Genomic DNA, 15,294 nt, shown 5'->3' on the forward strand with positions numbered 1-15,294 from the left:
CATTTTCTGGGTTTAGGGGAACAAGTCCAGCTCCTCGAAAACCTCCTTCAATATTACTCCTTGTCATAGCGGCTGCGTGGGCAGCGTAGAAGGCTGGGAAGAACTCGGTCTTCGAAACGTGGGTTATAGAGCATCTGATCAATTGCTCAATTGCTCGACCATAGGCTGTTTTAAGCGGCCCAAAGCACCCGACATCAAGAGGCTGAAGTAGGTGAGACGAATGAGGCGGCATACAAAGCGTAATAATCTGATTCTCCTCACAATATTTCTCAAAGTCGACGGAGTGGTGACTTTCGTGCCTATCGAGGATTAGAAGACGATAGCGACCGATCAATCGATCCTTTGTATGCTGATCAAAATGCTTAAGCCACTCAAGACCCGTCTTATTGTCAGTCCAGCCATTTTGAGTCGTTGCAATAGCCCAATCGCCCGGGAGGTTGCTTTCTTGGTACCAGTTAGCGAGGTGATATTGGCCTGCAACCACGATAAATGGCTGGATCGCCCAGCCTTCTGCATTAATCGCCTGAATGACCGTGACCCATTCCCGGTTTCCAGGCTGAACTGATTTCGGGTTTCCACGCCTTTCTGCGCCTGTAACAACCATTCTGCTTGCGATTATGCCCATCATAAAGCCGGTCTCATCAAAGTTGTAGATATCGGCTAGGTCGATACCATATTTCGCGATTGTATTCTCCACAAGCCGGAACCAATTGCGAATAATGGTTGGATCTTCGCATTTAGCCCTCTGATAGTCGTATTTACGAAAAAAACGCATCTTAAGCTCTGGTTGTCGCCTGACGAAGTTAGAAGCCCAGCGCTTGCCGATAGGTAACGCGTCGCGGTCGGCGAGCAATCGGTTGGCCATTTCTTCCACACCGCTCAGTCGCGGGGGAAACCCTCGCGAATCTAGGTCAAGAATATACTCAAGAAGAGTCTGTTCCTCTAGATTAGATAGTTTACGCGAATTGGGCATAGTATCGCGTCGCGAAGTAATGCCGGCGCGTCGGCGTAGTAGAGTATGGCGAGAGACCTTATAGATCTTTGAGGCGCGGTAGGGAGTTAATTGAGGGTCTTTCTGAAGGGCTTGAAGGGCAAGATTGATATTTGCCTTATTGCTTATTGACGATATAATGTGTGGTTGAAAAAATGGAGTTAAAAGAGGGAAGAGGGGCGGTTAGAAGAAAAATTGTGCACTTGCTTGTATTGTGTACTCGCTTATTATGTACGTTATTTATATTAAATATATAAGTATTATTCTTTTAATATTTTTTTTTTTAATTAATAGTTTTTTAACTTATTTTTTAGGAATTTATTAAAGATTTATTTAATTAAATAATATTAGCTAAAAAAGCTATTTACTTTATTTAATTATTTAATTTATTTAAACTTTAAATTTAACTCTTTTTAATTTTTTTAATATAATATTATTATAGTTATTATAACTTTATTTTAAGTAGATTATATATTTTTAATATTTTTTACTTATTTCTACTTAATATTCATTAATTTTTATTTTAAAAAATAAGCTTAAGTATAAATAATTTAGAATTTTCTTATTAATTTTAATTTAACTATAATAATTTAATTTTTAAAAATAAAAAAAAAATAACTAAATATTATTTTAATAAACTTTTTAATATTTAAAATTATAAAAATAAGCTATTAATACTATTAAAAAAATAAAAAAAAATAAAAAAAATATTATTTAAATTAAGTAAAATATAAATAAATTTTATTATTATAATAATTTTTAATATTAATATATAAGATATTTCTTTTATTTAAAAGTTAAATATAATATAAATTAAAAATTCTTAAGTATTTAAACTTTTACTTATTATTAAATTAAAATATTTTATAATTTTATTAATTAAATTTTATATTTATTTTAAATATTTAAATTTTATAATTTTAAAATATTAAGTTAGAGCTTTTTAATTTTAAAAATAAAAATTATTTAATTAAATACTTATAGCTACTAAAGCTAGAATTAATAGGTTTCTTTAATAGGAAATACTATATCAAGTAAGACTAGTAGCCAGACCTACTAGAGCCATAAATTGGAAAGGTCTCGGACAGAACCTTCTAGAGGCAAGACAGAAGCATCATCCTCCTAGCATCTCATCTTTTTCAATTAACAGTCTTTTAACCTATTCTTTGGGGACCTATTAAAAGTCCATTTAATCAAACGGTATCAGCTAAAAAAGCTATCTATTTTGCCCGGCTATCCGATTTATCCGGACCCCAAATCTAACCCTTTCCGACCCTTCCGATATAACACTATCGCGGTTATTATAGCTCTATTTCTGGGCGGGTTGTATATTCTTAGTATCCTCTACTCACTTTCTTACTTAATATTAATTATTTTTTAAATTTAATATTTTTTTAATAAGAAATAATATAAAACTTATTTAATTAAAAAATTAAAATTAGTATTTTATTTATTATTATTAATATTTACTTATTAATTATAAAAATATATATTTTATAAATATATTTCTTTTTATTATTAAAAATATTAATATTAATTTTAAATATTATAAATATTAAAGTTTCTTTATTATTATAAAATTAATTACTTAGTAATTTTTTAAAAAAAATTATTTTAATTATTTAGTTTTTTTAGCTTTACTTAATATTATTAAATAAATTAAAGCTATATAGTAATCTTAAATAGTAGGAGTAAATAATAAGTAATATACCTAGCACTAAAAGAAATAGTAGCTAAATAATAAGGTTATTACCTACTAGTCTCTACTTAAAGCTTTTATTTAACTCCTCTAACTTTAACTCTGCTATCTACAGTTAATAATCTTAAAATAGTAACCTTATTTCAAGCTATAGAATATAAGGGAGATATCTTCTATATAGGAGTTTTTAGTATATTTATTAAAGTTAGAGTTAAAAAAATTAAATAGAATTCTAATAAAAAAGAAAAAAGCAGCTTAAAATCTAAAATTTAAGCCTTAGTAACTATAATATATATATAACAAAATATAGTAAATTTAAATACTAAGTTTCCTTATTAAGAGTTATAAGTTATTATATAAATAGAAATTTAATTACTTAAAAGTTTAATTATTATAAAACTAATTAAAATTCTAATAAAAAATAAGAAATTTATAAATTCTTTATAAATATTAATTTCAAATATTAATAAGTATAAATAAAAAATATACTAATTAACTATAAACTTAGGTTATAAGAAGGCACTGTAAATACTTATATCTATATAAAATTATGAATCAAGATAAAGCTACAGCTCTAGCTAACTACAAAGGATGCAAAGAGAACGATAGGGAACGTAAATAGCTTCCACGGAATCCACAGATCTAGCATGATGGATCGTAAGGGAGACGACGTTAATTAAAATAGCTTCCATTGCTGTCGGCTGGGTGTTCCCTTTCCAAGGCAAGGTCGTCTTGCACAATGCACAATGCATCAACCCACAGATAGGTCTCTCCAAGATCCGCCACAAAAGTAATGGCGTCATTTATCAGTTGAGGCAACTGGTCACGGACTCGTAAAAATGCACCATCTTGTTGGAGCTGCTGAAAGTTGCTCTTCACCGTTTGGAATTGCTTCACTTTGCCCAGACGTAGCTGAGAGCCAAGTACCGGTCGCTTTTGAAGAGCCGCATTCGCTTGACATCGAGGAGCAGTAGAGGTAAAGATTCGTCAGAGCCGGGCGGATTGCACTTTGGACCATAACGAGTTGCACAATCATCCATCCAGCTCCTAATTAGGGAGTAGTTGAGTCGTTCAAGGAGCGGTGGCTCGAGACTGTCAAGGCATTTGATCCGGCCGAGAACGGTGGAGTGTCCCCAAATTCCGTCTGGAAGAGTCTTGGACGTTGCGTGGAACCATACCTCGACTCTTCGTGGGGTCGAATTGCCGCTGAACCTACCGAGATAGCACGTCTCGATGGGGTACTTTCCCGGCTGCCAATAGCTCTTTGCGTGGACACTCAGTGCTTTGACAATGAGTTTGCATAGCGTGCAATTCTCGTTCTTCAGGATATCCTGGAAATGTCCCATGGACGTGGTGACAGGGTCATTGTGAGAGAAATACTCGGCAATGTTGACTGCCCGGCAAGTATTGCAGAGATCATGAGACCCATCCATTGCCGTAATACCCTAGGTAGTCAAAGTTAAGGAGAAATTTAAATGATAATGGGAACCCGCAGTACAAATGAAGGCTGAAAGGGGAGGTTTATGCCTCATTGAGGTCCATGATTGAGGGGAAATGAGGCTGTTGGAGCTTGACTGCTTGCAACAGTCAGCATCCTCAGCACCCCTGTGTCTCTTCCGCCCACAAATTCAGGAAAAATATCAAGTGATAAGTATTGGCCTCGAAAGAATTGAACGGTACGGGAGTACAAGAACATTAGGAAGATTATGAAGACATGGATCCCAGCAAGTGACCCTAGTAGACCTGGCTTAACGCGTAACCTACCCTAGACTGGTATCTATTACGTCCCTTTATAGACGTAGGGCAGTAATTCAAATAAATACGAGAAAATAAAATAAAAAGCACTCATGTTTAGCTAGGGGAACGTGCAGTGCTGAGACGGTTAGTTGGAATGCCGCAGTTTCACCATTTGTTCCTTCACTGGAGCTCTTTGAGCGAGACGAGCAGCCGAGATCTGTCAAGATGCAGCTTGTATTTTTAGCGAAAGCGTCTCTAGTTGTCTATTCTACATACATGCCAACTATAAAAAATAGAAGCTGTAGAAAATCTATTCGCTATATGTAGAACTAACAATGATCTTCTCTGCGGCTTATGCTCCTCCTCGTTTGCAAGTGGGCTGTATTGTATTGTAAGCGCGGGGCTAGTTGTACCTACGTCATCTGACAATGACATCCTGAATGGCGGCATTATCAGTCAATCCGCCGGGTATCTTCACTTCAACCCAACAAAGAAAAGACCAACAAGACTCACCATGTCTTCTCACGCCGTCTCGCGCATCCCCAAGATCCATCTCCTCTGCATGCAGGAGCACTTCGCCGACGCTTTCAAAGAGGCGAGCCGCTCTCGAAAACTGCCCGCGTCGGTGGAGGTCCAAATCCACGACTGCGCCCTCGCTCAGCTTCCGTCTTCTGTCCAGTTCGACGCCATCGTCTCGCCGGCCAATTCATACGGCCGTCTTGATGGCGCCTTTGACGACGCCATCTCGCGCGCCCTGTCTCCTCGCGACGACTACCTCGCCCTCACGCATGTCGTCCAAAAACGCCTCTACGAAACCCGTCGCGGCTTTGCGCCCCCGGATCGTGCACGCTGGTCCATATCCCAAAGAGCTTCAAGGACCGTTCCCGCAATATCTGGGGTACGCGCTACGTTGCTCTCTGTCCGACCATGCGCATGCCCAACGACGTCCGTTGGGACCGCGAGGTCGTGTACGAATGCATCTGGAGTCTCCTGTGCGAGGTCGACAACCACAACAAAATGATGGAAATGGGCCATCCCAGAGAATATGCAGAAACGATCCAAAACATTCTCATGACACCACTCGCTACTGGCGTGGGGCGTGTTAGTGCAACGACGTGGGCTAATCAGGCCGTGCTGGCAATAAAGCATTTTGTCGAGGCGGCTGAGAATCCAGACAAATGGAGTGCGCTTGACTGGCAGGATTTCGGGAGGCCATGTGCCGAGGTTCAGCTTACATGGGAGAAGTGATAACCACGAACACTGTTTTGGCCCATTACGAAATGTAGGAGTTGAACACATCTTTAGCTATTGTGTTAAGAAACCTATCCCAGAACCGACCACGCAAACATTGCTTTGCTACCCCGTTCTACTGAGACTCCATGATATTAGATGCGCGACATACTTTGAAGTGATGGAGATCAGGCCGTGACAATGTTATTTATTCAAGAATCACTCATGCTCTGCGACTTCTATCCCCATGGGATTGGCTTGACTAGTACATATATCTCTCCGCACAAGAACCTTTGCTGTATGATTCTACCGCTCAACACCTGCAGCAACCTGGCGTGTCATCTGGGCCTTGGTGCTGAGGAGGAAAAACGACATAATCAAAGTGACTGCCGAGAATGGGGTAATGGCATACCAAATGAATCGGTAACAATCAGCAAGGCCAGACACGTATGTAGATTGGAACACTTCAAGAACCTTGCCTGTCACGCCTGGAATGCTTTTCAGTGCGTCGGTTTGTCCTGAAGCAACCATCGTCAAGAATGTCTCAACCTGGTCCGTTGGCAATCCTGCAGCAGCAACAGCCCTGCCGAGCTTCGGATACAACGTATCAGTGACCTTGGAGTTGAAGATTTGGCCAAAAATAACAATTCCGATGCTTCCTCCAAGGGCTCGCACCGACGCGCCAAGCGTCAGAGCGGTGGCGATGAATTTGTTCGGAGTACAGAGGCTAATGACGACCGTAATAATGGCAGCTTGCGCTCCAACCCCACATCCAAGTAGAGCAGTCGGGAAGAACCAAGCGGCGAAGTTGATATGGGGTTCCATGACGGCCATCAATCCGCTCCCAATCAACAAAAGGACAAAGGATCCCACGACTAGACTCTTGGCCTCTTTGGTGATTCCCATGATGATACCACCGCCGAATCCGCCGACGATAGACATGGAGTTGAAGGGTATGTTGTGTACTCCCGCCATGATGGCGTCTGTTGTGAAGAGGGCAGCAATCTCCTGCGGAAGATACGCCTGACCGCCAAAGAGAACAATACCACTGACAAAATTGAGAACAAGACCCAGAGTAAAGTTTCGGTGATTGAAAAGATCATGAACGAATAGTCCTGTGGTTGTGCCTTTCCACTCCCATACTCCAAAGACGACTAGGAGCACAGCTCCAACAATAAGGGTGGAAAGCACCATAGCTGATGTCCATGAATACGGATTACCGCCATATTGAAGGCCGACCAAGAACAGAACAAGTCCTGCAGCAACCAGAAAGATGCCGAACCAGTCGATGTGCATGACTCTAGTTGTAATGGATTCCCCTGCTTCGTTCGGGCGAGAAACTGGGTGGTAAAACATAGCCAGGAGCACAAACGAGGTAGCATAAAAGGCTGCCGAGAGATAGAATCCGACTCGCCATCCCTCAAGGGCGCCCCCAAGCTCTCGTTCGATAAAGACACCTTGAATCACAGGGCCAAGAAGAGACGCAGCACCAGCTACGATGCCTGAAAAGCCTTGGATGACCGGTCGCTTGTCGTTAGGCACAACCTCTGGGGACTTTTCGACGATGAAGTGAATGCATGACGTGGGGATCAGCAAGCTCCAGGTTGACGCGAAGTAACACATCATCAATGCCAAGTGGTTCAAATAGATGGCAAGATCCAATTGAAATTCCTCAGTTGGTTCATTAGCTTCAAGTGCAGTTGGGGTCGTGTCGCCATCGAGGTCGTGGTGTGGATCTTCTGTATGGAATGCATCCGTCTTCTCGTCTGGGTTAGAGGACATAATGAGGATCCAGGGGGGGATTCAAGTTCATCCAAAAGAGAAGAAAAAAGGAGAATAATGGCGTCGGTCTGAGTAAAATCTCCCAAGCTTTTGGTATTCCAGTTATTCGGCACAATCAATGGCAGGACTCTAGGTTTAATATAGGATATTCCACGGACTTTCCCCACGGGGTTTTCTTGATCTAACCCACAGCGATGAGACTAGCAGGCTAGGGTGCGTCTAACCGACACGCTGAATCAGTGGTGTAGCTGGAATCATAACACGCACTAGCAGTTTAGCATGGCCGAATGCAAGCGCAATGGGCCTATCCCATCACATGTTCCTGTGGATTACACTGTTTTGTTAGGTTGGGTGACTGGGGAGCTTGGCCCGTCCCTTCCTTTAATTTCAATTTGAGATTCTTTGCTCAACATCCGATGAGTTGAGCGGGGATGCGACAAAGGTGGACGCCACTTGGACGCACCGTCTGCCGCACATAGATAGCTAGGTAGTCTTCCTCATACAGATTATTAAGTCATATTATCGTTCCTGTGATTTCTATTAGTTACAGTAGGCGTTAATTACGTGGGGAGGTTTGAATGATATTAGACACCTGCCACCTGGCTAGACTCCGCTATGTTCCGCACCCCTTCTTCATCCAGTTGAATTTTCACAGCCTCATTGCTGTGTTACACAATGTGAGTGTGAGTGTCGCCCGAGTGATGTGCTCGACTGCAGTGGACGCGACTGCATGTAGTGTCCGACTGAAGTGATGCTCAACTGCGTGGATTCCCGCAGGCAGATATGTAGTCAGATATGCAGGCTGACATGCAGGCTGACAAATAAGCAGACACTGAGGCAGACATGCAGATAGACACATCTGGCCCCAAATATGTAAGGCAGACAGAGATAAGGGCCACTTTACTATTACATCAATACATGTCACCTCTTCTTCCTTCTTTTATAGCAGAATAATTTGCCCTGACCTCCTGAGAACCTATTCGACAAGTCAAAAAACACGCCCGTACAACTCATCAAATACAGCGACAATGCCCGCGGCGCCCCGAAGCCCCGCCGATTCATCCCGCCGGATATGGGAAACCCTCAAAACGGAAGATTTCACGATCGACGAAAGGGATGACAGGTCACTACGGACGGATAATGGCTCTATCGAGAAACCCCCAGGAGTGGAGAATGACGCCTTTGCCGTCATCAAAGCTCGTGACGAATATCTTGAGGTATTCCACGGTAAACGAGCAACTGGGTTGAATCTCACTCCAGTCGGCGATCCAGACGAGACTGAGGTTTCCGATAGCGAAATGACAGATGACGAAGTCGCCATGATCCCCAAGAGAGTCCCAGTGCATTACCTCAACCCCGATATCATACTCAGTCTAAGCCGATCAGCTCAGATAATGTTGCTCAAGCGCCTCTCCCGAAAACAGGCCAAGATCATAGTGCATGACAACGAAAGGAAACTCGTCACGAGAAGGGACGGAGACGAATTCGATCTAGCTGTCGTGCTGATTCTCAGCATCGCCCTACGGGGAAATCACGCTTTCGCCGGCCTGCTTGTGGGCTTGTCTCAACCCGCCACCATCAAAGCGATGCGGCCCTTCTATCGTCGGCCGTTCTTAGATGCGTCGGTCATTGTCGAGCTCACCCATGGAGCAGCACGTGTACTCTCACAGAGACGCAAAATAGACAGACCTGGCTACGGTGAGATGGCCATCGTCGAGCCCATAACGAAAGCTGTTGCCTCTCTCCTGAAGAGTTCCGGGGAAATTTTAGGCAACAGTCCTGCCTCTTGGTTCATCCACGCCTTTAAAGTGATCATTTGTTCGTGGCGCGCAGACAGAGACCGGGGTCTCCAGATTGGACTTCTCTTAGTCGGCGAGGCCAGGCTCCTCCGCGCTGCCATCCAACAGTGGAATGAGAAGGCCGATCTGGGCACGACCATCCTGAGGTCCATTCACGGTGCTGTCAGCGGTGCTCCCATCGCCGGCTTTGTGTCTGCGGCCATCGAACCATGGACTGAAAGAGCCGTCAACGCCTTGACAGATAGGCAGTTGCAGAAATACAACGACGCCTGGAGCGAAATCTGGACAGAATTCCAGAATACATTTCGAAAACCCGCGTCTTTACATAATTGCGTGGTTATAAACGGGGTGGAATTCCAGGTTGGGGAGTACTTTCTTTCCAGTGTAGACCTTATGTTAGATGACGAGAGGCTTCTTCCGGACTTTATGCACAGGTGATAGGTAGTTATTATTTGTTAGCCGAAACCCCTAGTAACATCGGGAGAGACCCGGCTTCGTTGAATTAACAGCCTACGTGAACGGTACCTGATATCACCGTGCTCTCATTACATTGAGGTGGGAATGCTCGTATGAACTGATAGTATAGTTATTTGCACTGCCCTCAAAAGAGTGAAGCAACGCAATTGAGGGAGATTGGATTGCCTTTAGTGCGCGCTTACGCTTGAAGGTAGGTGCCTACGCACCAACCAATTATGCTTGGCCAATTGCCGAGCCAAGAGCATTCTCTGAGGAGACTGGCTAGAGATTTTCTTAGATTCAATCTTGCAGGTCTCACGCAAACTGGGCTGCGGTCTTCACTACGTTGAGTACTAATCCAGGACGTAGCTGTCCCTAATCAACCCCCTTGTCCATGCCCGCATACGTATTTAGCTGGTTAGACGAGAGTAGACCCCTCAACCACATCGGGCGAGCGGGTTGGCACTGATTCAGCGGTCAGGGGACGATCATCTGAATTTGACGGCTTGACTAGTTCTACGCTTGTGGATATATCTAGCGACTCAATTGAAGGAAGCCGGGCGAATAACCAGAATAGCGAGCCCCTCGTCTCCCGTATATCACACTGCTGCAAAATTGAGCCTGCCGCTTGTCCGGATCCCCGGGTCGACCGCAGGGAATGGCTGCAACACTACCGAGCTTCCGAGGATGCCCCACGATCTAGAACCCGTTCGCGAGATGTCCGGGAGCCAAACCCGCGGGACGCGCGGGCGCCACGGCTCGGACAACATCAAGCCATCAAACACTAGTAAGGATGCGGGGAAGATGGCCATTCTACCAGTTCGGAGATCATGCTAGGCCCACATATCAATTACAATGGCATTCTTCGATCAATATCTGACTCTTTGCTTTTTGCATGAGCGAGGCCACCATGACTGAAAACATGGAGCGAAGGGGGCCACATAACCTCACTTCAGTCGAAAAAAAGCGTCTGCGCGACCGTCGGGCACAGCAGAATGTACGAGACAAACGAATCAAACACATCCAGAATCTAGAGCAACAACTCAGCATGTGTAAATCACTTCACCGCCAACAGGATATCAGCAACCTACTGAGAACATGCAAAGTCCTTCAAGAAGAGAATCGGCTTCTCCGGGAGCGTCAATCTCAGCTCCATGAGCTCTTGGCATCCTGGAACAATCAATCGCCAGAGACTCCTATTATGTTGTGCAATTCCTCAGACGATAATGACAGCAGCAACAAGAAAAACAGCTCCAACGGCGATGACAGCAGCGGGAGCTTGGATTTTCTAACTGCGCCCGACGACGCACAATTATTTCAATTTGACAACTCAGTTCACAGGATCCCCGATCCCTTCACTCCTGAGTCGTCAAACGATGGTCCCCACTCGGTCAACGATTCCCAAAGCCCTACCTCAGATGATCCTTCGGTATCTGTGACTACTGGAGAGCTGTTGACAGAATATCCGGTTATTGAGGTTAGCGACCCTGTTTGGACTTTAGGACCCAATACGATTGCACCTGAACATGCATTCTCTTCTGGGCCTCCCGACCTAAGTTCCATCCTGGAACATGACGACATCAACGACGCCACAGGCGGAATCCATCTTTTCCAAAGCGTCAACCCTGGATTTCCCATTGATTCGAGGTCTCACTTCCCTGAATCCCTGGACCGAACACGCGCAGCAAGGGATCTCATATTTCCGCAGTCTTATATGCCCTACAACATTCCATTTATCTTCGCCTCAGCTCATTCTTCCAATGAGATATCTTGGGACAAAGACAAATTGACCACACCGAAGGCTTTTGGGGCACCGTTCAAAGGATTAAGCTTATCTTGGTTTCAACTATTTACAAGTAGCTTCCCTGCTTCGCCTTGTTTACCAACGTCGCTGCCGAACACCAATCCCACCCCAAAGTACACTCCTTGGGACGCCGACCTTTGCTACGTGCTTGATGCTCCTCCGGTCCCTTCAGTTCAAGGTATGCTGTTCGGTTCAAAGCAGAATACCTTTGCAAGCAGCGTCAAGGGTTGCCTACAAGAATGGCGCTGTGGAGACCCAGAAAGACTAGCAGCCGGGTGGCTCATCTATTCTTTCATGAAGTGGCCTATTAACCCAACTGCTGAAACCTTTGCACGTTTGCCCTCATGCCTGAGACCGACCCCGGAACAGCTACAGCTTCCACACAATGGATTTTTGGACGTCCTGTTATGGGAAAAGTTGCGCGTGAACATTATAAAACACCAGAATAAATATGACATCACCCAAGTTTTACGAACTTTGGGGTCATCCCTCAGAGTCAAGTGGCCTCGTGGAGAGAGTCTAGTAGAATCAAATGGAGACGATGGACTCATTATACGTTACGAGTTCCTTGAACGCTTTATGGATGATGATGGATGGGGGCTCTCTTCTGAATTTATTACCCGATTTCCAGAGCTTGTGGAGGGTCTGGATATACAGAAGATAGCATATGATGTGGAAGCTTGAACGACCGAGTCATATGTAGTCCAATTGGATACCCTACAAGGACCCCGCTCTTCTAGTTCCTTACACGTATTTGTCAACAATCGCGATGTACGGCTTTCCGGGTTGCTCTCGAATACATTTGGATGTGACTCCGTTCCAGCCAAGGACAGTATTTTGGCACTCACGCTGGCTGCAATTAGTCCCTCTAGTTAGAGTCTCGGGATCCTGAAATTAGAGTCCGGTAACAGGAGGCATCTTCAGAGGATGGCATGACGTATGGGCCAGTTTACTTATCGCCATGATATGCCTATGTGAATTGAGAATATGTAAGAACCTTTATAATACATGTAGTATAAAAGATGAGAAAGAAGTGAATGGCTCAGTATGAACCCAGTTGGAGAGTAACCAAGATATACCCCAATGTTGAAGTTTCCCTCAGTCTGGGACAGGGTGTCCAGATCACCTTCACACATCCAGGAAATCCTTCAGTGCCTCGGCGTATTGCTTAGGGAACTGGAAAAGATGACCATGGCCAGAGTCGGGGTAGATGTGCAAGTATCCATAAGGGAGCTGTTGCTGCAGGACATAGCTGTTGACAGTGGGTGCCATAATGTCGTTGTATCCGTTGGTGACCAAGACGGGAACCTTGATATCCTGTAGCCGGGCAAAGTTCTCTGTGTTGGTGGTGAAGTCGGAGATTGCTGCTACCTGAGCCGAGGCACCAGGTTCCATCAAAGAGCCGCTCAGAGCCTCGCCCTTGACGCGACGGTCTGTCCTTCGTTGGAACCAGTCGTGACCTTGAGTTCGGCTTGTGTTTGTGTCGGGAAAGAAAAGGAAAAGCATGTCCTCCTCGGTAGGCTCGCCAGGTGACAGGGCAACATCGAACACCACGGGATCAGGTGAGGCTAATCCTGGCCCGGCAGAGGGTTGCGTGCCAGAAAAGACTGCCTTTTCAACCAGCTCGGGGTATTGCCACGAGATGTACTGAGCTACACCGCCGCCCAAGGAGAAGCCAAAAGCAACCACTTTCTGGACGTCGAGAGCCTGGATCAAGGCAACGGCGGTGTCACCCATGCCCTCAATAGTGGTCTGGACATCGCCGCCGCTATGGCCGATGCCGGCATTGTCGAACAAGATGACCTCGCGATACTGGGCGATGTAGTTGAACAGCAGTGGATCGGTAACGTCCATGGCAGCTCGGAGATGGTTGAAGTAGAAGACGGGATTCCCGCCCTTCTTACCAAACCGGCGGTAGGCCAGTTTGGTGCCGTTCACGTTGACATATTGTGTTCGAACCTTTTGAGCAAGCGGCGGCGGGGGATCGACGAGGGACAGCCCGCGAGCCTCCGGCAACTTGGGCGAGCTACTGTGAATACTATTCAGTGAGATCCTTCGAAAGCGGACTAGAAGCCTCGTGCTTACGGGGTTAGGGCCATAGCGGAAGCCGCACCGGCGATGAGTAGAGCGTTGTAAAGTCTCATTTTGAGTTGTGAGCTAAAGTGATGTGGATGGTAGAAGAGTGTGGTGTTGATGATCCAACTTATTGTCATTTGATAGAGAATACATACCGTCGTTAAATACCCATCAGGATACACAGCGACCCATTCATACGGGATCTCGGGCATGTCTACTCTCCGGACAGTGTTGAAGTTGCCTATACTAAGCAGGTGGATCCGGATCGTGCGTTCGTACGAGATCTGCACTTACAAAATCGTGCCGCCGGGGTATTTGCAGGCATTATGTAATTCCACCGACGTTAAATAAATTTGTCATAACCTATAAGCAGCTGTAGGTGGGTCAGATATAGCAATTGAGTACCAATACTTCTTCAACTCGATTAGCACTAGATTGCTACATTTTAAGGTTATATTAAGAGTATTACTCTTTGCCGCACCACACACCTCTAATCGCACACCCTTGAGTACAGCTCCACCTCTAGATCAACTTTACAGTGTAAGTCGGGAGAAATAATAAACAGTTAGCAAATACCACCTGTTACATAATACCATAATTTTTGGAAGTAATTATAGCGAGCCTTAAAGTAGCGCCGAGATAACCCTAGCCTCCGCCGACACTTAAGTGATTCGGAACTGGAGAAGAATGTCACACCGCTCCCTTTTCATACCATGACAAAGCAGCCTATTTGCCGGTAGGCTATCAAGTCGGCCCAGCTATTATACTTGAGCACCTGCACATAGAAGCCTTCAACCACATCCCTGAGCTTGACGCTCCTGAAGTCCGGCATTGTAACCTATCACCACTCTCTGAGCGAGACGGTAATTCTGAAGCCAATGGACTCGATGATCCGCAAACAGCGGCCTGTTGGTGCACCCTAGACCTTGATAGCATTAATCCAGCTCCGTTGAGGCAAGAAGCGCAGTCGTAACCGACCTTCGGCGGCGGATTCCCCTTCATGGTTCCCTAGTCGGCTTGTGATGACGGACGATTGCTTCAGCGGCGGCCTGTAAAATAATCACGAAACTCAATGGTCAAGTTTTCCCACCGATGGGGCGTTCGATTGTTCATAAAATGGCGTTTCTCCAATCCCATGTCGTGACCCAAATAGCTCGTTTCCGTAGCTATCACGCCATTGTGGTCGCCTTCTAGTGAGAGCTCCGACAGCCCGCGAGGCTATGTACGTCTCAAAACAGATCCTTTGTCATCATGTTCAAGATAGTGAAGTCACATTATGTTCGTGAGAATGCCCTGCTCTTTGTGTTAATAAGGTTGAAAATTTGACACAATAATTAATTCCGCAGGCCTTTGCTCAATCGTCAACAGCGCCATTTTGGACCCTGTACTGACCGGCACCTTGTCCGCCAAATACGTACCAAAAGCAACAAAGTGACATAATCTACTAAGGATTCAATGTGCTCCTTTAACAACACGTGTTTCTCAAAGTCTCGCCGCAGAAGAATGCAATTATTAAAATAGCAATTGTCACCTTGTATCATCCCATTGCAAATCCCTAAAGTTCCAACGAAACAAGATATTCTCCCTATCCGTTATATCTTCCAGCCCATGTTCGCATTCTGGTGGCCCGTAAACTTCATCGTGGCTCTTCTTCCTATTGGATGGACAAAATCGAATTCCAATCAAGCTCGCAAACAAGACGGGGAAACAGACAAGAAGT

At 44.9% G+C, this 15,294-nt stretch overlaps 6 protein-coding genes across 6 annotated transcripts; 3 read left to right on the forward strand and 3 right to left on the reverse strand.

Moving 5' to 3' along the window:
- Positions 1–3,272: 3,272 nt before the first annotated feature.
- Positions 3,273–4,236, reverse strand: BGZ61DRAFT_465758 (uncharacterized protein). Its single transcript, XM_046247615.1, has 2 exons — positions 3,618–4,236; positions 3,273–3,561 (listed from the first exon to the last, which is right to left on the reverse strand). Exons 1-2 carry the CDS (start codon positions 4,121–4,123, stop codon positions 3,363–3,365), a joined length of 705 nt encoding a protein of 234 aa, XP_046095304.1. The 5' UTR covers positions 4,124–4,236; the 3' UTR covers positions 3,273–3,362.
- A 646-nt stretch (positions 4,237–4,882) lies between these two features.
- BGZ61DRAFT_465759 (uncharacterized protein) lies at positions 4,883–5,901 on the forward strand. Its single transcript, XM_046247616.1, has 2 exons — positions 4,883–5,220; positions 5,295–5,901. The coding sequence occupies exons 1-2, from the start codon at positions 4,942–4,944 to the stop codon at positions 5,673–5,675; spliced, it is 660 nt and encodes a 219-aa protein (XP_046095305.1). The 5' UTR covers positions 4,883–4,941; the 3' UTR covers positions 5,676–5,901.
- Positions 5,902–5,963: 62 nt separating this feature from the next.
- BGZ61DRAFT_371181 (fungal trichothecene efflux pump) lies at positions 5,964–7,280 on the reverse strand (the record flags this gene model as incomplete). The annotated part of the gene is made up of 1 exon (XM_046242074.1): positions 5,964–7,280. One exon carries the CDS (start codon positions 7,278–7,280, stop codon positions 5,964–5,966), a length of 1,317 nt encoding a protein of 438 aa, XP_046095306.1.
- Positions 7,281–8,467: 1,187 nt separating this feature from the next.
- On the forward strand, positions 8,468–9,676 carry BGZ61DRAFT_540459 (uncharacterized protein; the record flags this gene model as incomplete). The annotated part of the gene is made up of 1 exon (XM_046254910.1): positions 8,468–9,676. One exon carries the CDS (start codon positions 8,468–8,470, stop codon positions 9,674–9,676), a length of 1,209 nt encoding a protein of 402 aa, XP_046095307.1.
- A 940-nt stretch (positions 9,677–10,616) lies between these two features.
- Positions 10,617–12,182, forward strand: BGZ61DRAFT_371068 (uncharacterized protein; the record flags this gene model as incomplete). Its single annotated transcript, XM_046242066.1, has 2 exons — positions 10,617–11,146; positions 11,525–12,182. 2 exons carry the CDS (start codon positions 10,617–10,619, stop codon positions 12,180–12,182), a joined length of 1,188 nt encoding a protein of 395 aa, XP_046095308.1.
- Positions 12,183–12,626: 444 nt separating this feature from the next.
- Positions 12,627–13,786, reverse strand: BGZ61DRAFT_567547 (Alpha/Beta hydrolase protein; the record flags this gene model as incomplete). The annotated part of the gene is made up of 2 exons (XM_046255971.1): positions 12,627–13,457; positions 13,730–13,786. 2 exons carry the CDS (start codon positions 13,784–13,786, stop codon positions 12,627–12,629), a joined length of 888 nt encoding a protein of 295 aa, XP_046095309.1.
- Positions 13,787–15,294: the final 1,508 nt, after the last annotated feature.

Source organism: Ilyonectria robusta (genome assembly GCF_021365365.1).
Source record: "Ilyonectria robusta strain PMI_751 chromosome Unknown BGZ61scaffold_44, whole genome shotgun sequence".
Lineage (NCBI taxonomy): Eukaryota > Fungi > Ascomycota > Sordariomycetes > Hypocreales > Nectriaceae > Ilyonectria > Ilyonectria robusta.